Here is a 4,926-nt window from a genome sequence, read left to right as displayed (position 1 = left end):
CAAACAAAACCTTCTCTATTATACAACAAAACATGAATCCCTACGGACTCAAAAAACAAAAAAAAAACATCTTCAGACTCATGTTTAGATTTCATCTAGGACCAGAGAGCTCCATTGCTTGCACGAGTAAAGTGGAGTCATCATTAAGATCAGAGTATCTGTCTGATGATGACATCAGTTCATTGATCCTGTTGCTACATTTTGAAGTACTAGTGTCTGATCTTTGAGAAGCTTCCCATCTCTCTGCAAGCCCATCTCCTTCCAGCATTCGAACTACTTCAGACATTTTTGGTCTGTGTCCTGGCAGATACTGTGTGCACAACAAAGCTACTCTTACCATTTCGTCTAACTCGATCTCATCATAGCTCTTCTTCTTCAACAGCTCTTTATCCACAAGCAGCTCAAGTTTCTTCTCTTGATGAATCTTTTTAACCCAATCAAGCATCACTCCTTTCTGGTTAGCCGCTTTACCAAACTCGAAAGCTCTTTGTCCGGTTACAAGCTCAAGAAGAAGAATCCCGAACCCAAAGACATCTGTTTTTTCAGAGGATTGACCAGTTGAGAGATACTCCGGAGCAATGTGACCCACCGTGCCTCTAACCGCGGTTGTGACATGTGTATCTTGATGATCCAAGAGTTTAGCTAAACCAAAATCACCAACCACAGCTTCACAGTAGTCATCAAGAAGTATATTAGCTGCTTTCACATCGCGGTGTATAATCTTCGGATCACATTGCTCATGGAGATACACAAGCCCTCTTGCAGCTCCTATCGCTATCCTCTTCCTAATGCTCCAATCAAGAACAGATTTCGCTTTCATCCGAGATGCAACGCTTCCGTTAGACATGTAAGGATAAACCAGAAGCTTCTCAGCTTGTGTGATGCAGAAACCGTAGAGTCTTAAGAGGTTTCGATGAACAGCTAAACTGATCATTTCCACTTCTGTCTGAAACTGTATCTCTCCTCCTAACGCGCCTCCATCTTTAAGTCTTTTCACTGCAACCACGGTACTGTCTCCAAGTATTCCTTTGTATACATTTCCATATCCACCTTTCCCCAGTAAGTTCTTACTGCTGAAGTTATTAGTCGCGATTTGAAGCTCCCTGAAGTTGAATCTTCTCAGGTTTCCAAGTGAAACTTCCTCATGATGATTCCCATCTGATGAAACATTAATAAAGATTAATGAATCGTTAAAGAATCTTCTATATTGCAAGAAAAGAACTGAAAAGGGATCAAACCTTTGACATCAAAGAATGTGTTTTGGTTATGTCTTTGTCTCCACCAGAGAAACAACCCAACAGCAATGAAGATTAATGATACAGTTCCAACGCTGGATCCAACGGCGATTGCCATTTTGTGATTCCTCGATCTACCAATGTATAAAGGAGCTTTTGAAAAAAAAGAGTAAACAGTGTTAGACTTAGGTAATAATATCATAATACCAATATTGATGTTTTATACCAACTAATTAGTTAGTTAGTTACCTCCAGTTGCGTTTAAATTCATAGACATAGGTATCAATGTAGTTCCATTGCAGTCTGGTTCAGCACCTGTAGGACAGATCAGCGGGTTTCCAACGATGCTGTGATCAGAAGGGAAAACAATGTAAGGTTTATTATCATAGAGATAAAGAGAGAGTGGAAGTGTGAGGACATGGAGAGTGAATTAATCACCTAAAGGTCTTTGCAGCAAATCTTGGAACAGGACCACTGAGATTGTTGTATGATAAATCACTGGGAAAAAAACAACCGATCAAGTAAGTCTCAACATTAGAGTAGACCATGTTTCTATGAATTGCATACTGGTTAACGTAAACTGAAAGATTAATTAGCTTACAGGAAGGCAAGTTGAGTCATATTGGATAGCGACAGAGGAAACACTCCAGAGAGAGAATTGTTGTTAAGCCTCCTGATCAATGATACACAAAAAAATGACATATCAAGATTACAAAACACATAGAAACTAAGAGATCCATAACAAAAAAAGTTACTAATCTTACAGGTATTGCAGGCTTCGTAAATAGCCTACTGAAAATGGAATTTCACCGCGGAAGAAGTTGTCAGAGAGATCAAGAGTCTCAAGCCTCGTTAGCCGACCAATCTCAGCAGGAATTTTTCCTGTTATGTTGTTGTTCTGCAACAGCCTGTAAGAGAAAAGAAAAAAGAATCATCATCAAGAACATACACAAAACACAAAGTGTAATCAAACTTCTAAACAATAAGTGCTTACACAATCCGAAGATTTGTTAAGTTGGTAATGCTTGGAGATAATGTACCAGATAGATTCTGACTAGGTGTGCCCCTGTTAAGTCTTTAGATGAATATGCTTGCTCATCAATATAATGTAAGAATGTACTAATCTGAATGTGTGAAAATACTTACAAGCCAATGACAAAGTTTTCGGAAGAACAAGTAACCATAGTCCAACTACAAGGATCAACAGCATCTCTATCCCAGTTATCAAGAACACCATGAGGATCATGTAATGAAGCTTTTATGTCCATCAAAGCTTGCACTATAGAGATTTTTTAAAAAAAAAATCCAACATTAGCTAATTAGATCAAGAAACAACAAACACACACATATCACTGAAAAATTGAAACTTTCAAAAGTATATTATATTACCTTCAAAGTTAACTCCTTTAGGAGAAAGCAATCCGTTAACAGAGCTGAGAACGCATAACAACAATCCCAAGAAGCAAAATATAGATCTTGTCATCATCATCATAACTATAGTAGTACTCTCCATTGTTGAAACAGAGAGAATAGAATGAGCAGAAGACAAGATGTACTCAGCTTCCAGATAATTTGGTATTTGATGGAGAGAGAGAGAGAGAAAAAGATTGGAAGAATCAAATCTTTATCCTTTTTTTCTTTCTTTTTAAAATTTGAGTTTAAAGTACTATAAACGTTTCAACATCAAGAAAAAATTGCTTTCCATGGCAGAAGAAACCCACTTCACCAAAAGCCATAATCTTTTGTTTAAAAAAAAAAACTAAAGTATTTTTCTGTATGTCAGAAACAATATATATATATTAACCAGATTCATTGGTAGTCTAAAGTGAAATTCATATAGCATGCTTGTCGATAAAGCTTGTGTGTGGGGAGACCGTTAAAAAAAAAGTAACACAAAAAAATGTAAAAATAAATATTAATATATGCCCATATATTCTTGTAATCGACAAGAATAGTCGGTAGAAAAGCAAATCTAATTTGTATTTCAAATAAATTTAAAAGGGTAAAACAGGAACTTAAAATACTGTTCTTTTGTTAGCTGCCACCCTGTCCTGTTTTTTTAGTTCTAGTGCTTTTAAAAAAAATATATACAGTATTTGTTATCTCTCTTATCTTGATTTATTTCGCATACACTTACAATATCTTGATTTTATAGTAGTGTAGAAGTCTGATGAAATTCGAATATTCTTATGTTTTCAATGAACAAAAAACACACCGATGACTGATTGCTTGGTAGAGACGGAATCAAACATTGAACATTTGAACATTCCATGGGGCATAAGCTAGACCTAAACTTTATTGATTCCTCAGTATATGAAATATCTTTACATGTAATGTAATCAAAAAATTTGGGGTTGCGTTTTGAGAATGTTAGAACTTCGATGAGAATATCATATAGAAAAAGAAAAAAAAAGCAAGGCTCAAGATATTTTTCTATTTGTTGCCCACTCAATTTTCAGCATCTTTGTCTTCTCGATGTGTGGAAATTCGAAGATATTACAAATATATATACTACCGAAGGTTATATTACATAGAGCGCGCCAATGGCTAGCTTTAATTACCAATAAGTAATAACTAAAGGAAGTCACATTCATAGAATTAGAAGTTAGGGATTTTAGTCTAAGAAATGAGATTTCAGTTTATTGTATAGTTGTAGCATCCGTACTGGTACTGGATTCTACCGAAGGGCATAGTTAACCCAGAAGTAAAACAAGCATATCGGTATGGTTTCTTTTCTTCGTAAAACCAACCATAAGTAAAAATGTTAGGACTTAGGCCTAAAAAGCTCAATTGATCAAATAGTTCATGCGAAGTATTTGCACATGATAAAATCAAATCTTTATACAGAATTTAGATCTTTAACCTTTAAGTTGAGATTACAACGACACAGACAAGAAAATGCTACAGATTAAAAAAAAAAAAAAAGTTGTGTGTAGAGTATTTCTTGGTTTCTCCATATCTATTTTGGGGGTGAGAAACTCAAGTTTCTAAATTAAAATAAATAGATAAATTATTATGCTACCTTAATAATTTTTCTTTTATTTATACGGAACTTTGGCCTTTTGCATGGAAAAGAAATAGATTCGATAAATCCCACTATGAGCTGACGATCACTTTCAGTTTCCTTTCCTATCCGTAAAGATAGAAAAATCATCTTATATAGAAGACCGTCAATCTTTCAAAATAACTCAACAGTTAAAATACTTTTAACCCACTCTTTCTATTTTACAACTACAAAATCTTTATATACTATATGATAATGGTATTCAATGTTTATAATGTACTAGTAACTAATAATATATATATATATATATATACAAGATAATAAATATATAAAGATAACACAGAATCCAAGTCCAAGAGACATTACAATTTGTCCAAAGCGCGCGTCGTTTTCATGGGTTTTGTCTATGAGTGAGTTGGCAGTAATATTATGACAACCCTTTGCATTTGTTCAAAGTATATCGTACTTACTAAACTACATTACTACATTTGGTGTTATAACACTCTTAAAATGTGGTTTATTTTAGGTTAGGTTTTTTTTTGTTTGTTAAACTAGATATTTAATCATATCATTCATTAGAGTTTTGTTGGTTTACTGAGATTTAAGTTATCTGAGAAGCTTACGTCGAAGAATTTCTATATTCTGATTTTGATCAACAAACCATGCAATGTCACTTAATTGCTGTAA

At 34.4% G+C, this 4,926-nt stretch overlaps 1 protein-coding gene across 2 annotated transcripts; it reads right to left on the bottom strand.

Annotated features, from left to right (window-relative positions):
• Positions 7 to 2,981, bottom strand: LOC104735623 (protein NSP-INTERACTING KINASE 1). Of its 2 annotated transcripts, none has more exons than XM_019234323.1 (9): positions 2,625 to 2,981; positions 2,382 to 2,514; positions 2,230 to 2,310; positions 2,000 to 2,143; positions 1,837 to 1,908; positions 1,674 to 1,733; positions 1,485 to 1,582; positions 1,239 to 1,388; positions 7 to 1,158 (listed from the first exon to the last, which is right to left on the bottom strand). In XM_019234323.1, the coding sequence occupies exons 1-9, from the start codon at positions 2,746 to 2,748 to the stop codon at positions 92 to 94; spliced, it is 1,929 nt and encodes a 642-aa protein (XP_019089868.1). In that variant the 5' UTR covers positions 2,749 to 2,981; the 3' UTR covers positions 7 to 91. The 2 variants fall into 2 exon arrangements, with proteins under 2 accessions (XP_019089868.1, XP_010453748.1); XM_010455446.2 differs by having other exon boundaries at positions 2,230 to 2,301; positions 2,625 to 2,979.

Source organism: Camelina sativa, chromosome 13 (genome assembly GCF_000633955.1).
Source record: "Camelina sativa cultivar DH55 chromosome 13, Cs, whole genome shotgun sequence".
NCBI lineage: Eukaryota > Viridiplantae > Streptophyta > Magnoliopsida > Brassicales > Brassicaceae > Camelina > Camelina sativa.
The sequence above is the reverse complement of the archived record's forward strand: the minus strand, read 5'-3'. Positions and strand labels throughout refer to the sequence as shown.

What these genes read in the sequence shown, in the direction of transcription:
- LOC104735623 (XM_019234323.1), bottom strand. Translation starts at nt 2,748, where the DNA reads ATGGAGAGTACTACTATAGTTATGATGATGATGACAAGATCTATATTT. An exon ending in TAAAGGAGTTAACTTTGAAG is followed by an intron (nt 2,515 to 2,624) that starts GTAATATAATAT and finishes AAATCTCTATAG; the next exon opens with TGCAAGCTTTGATGGACATA. An exon ending in CACATTCTTTGATGTCAAAG is followed by an intron (nt 1,159 to 1,238) that starts GTTTGATCCCTT and finishes ATGTTTCATCAG; the next exon opens with ATGGGAATCATCATGAGGAA.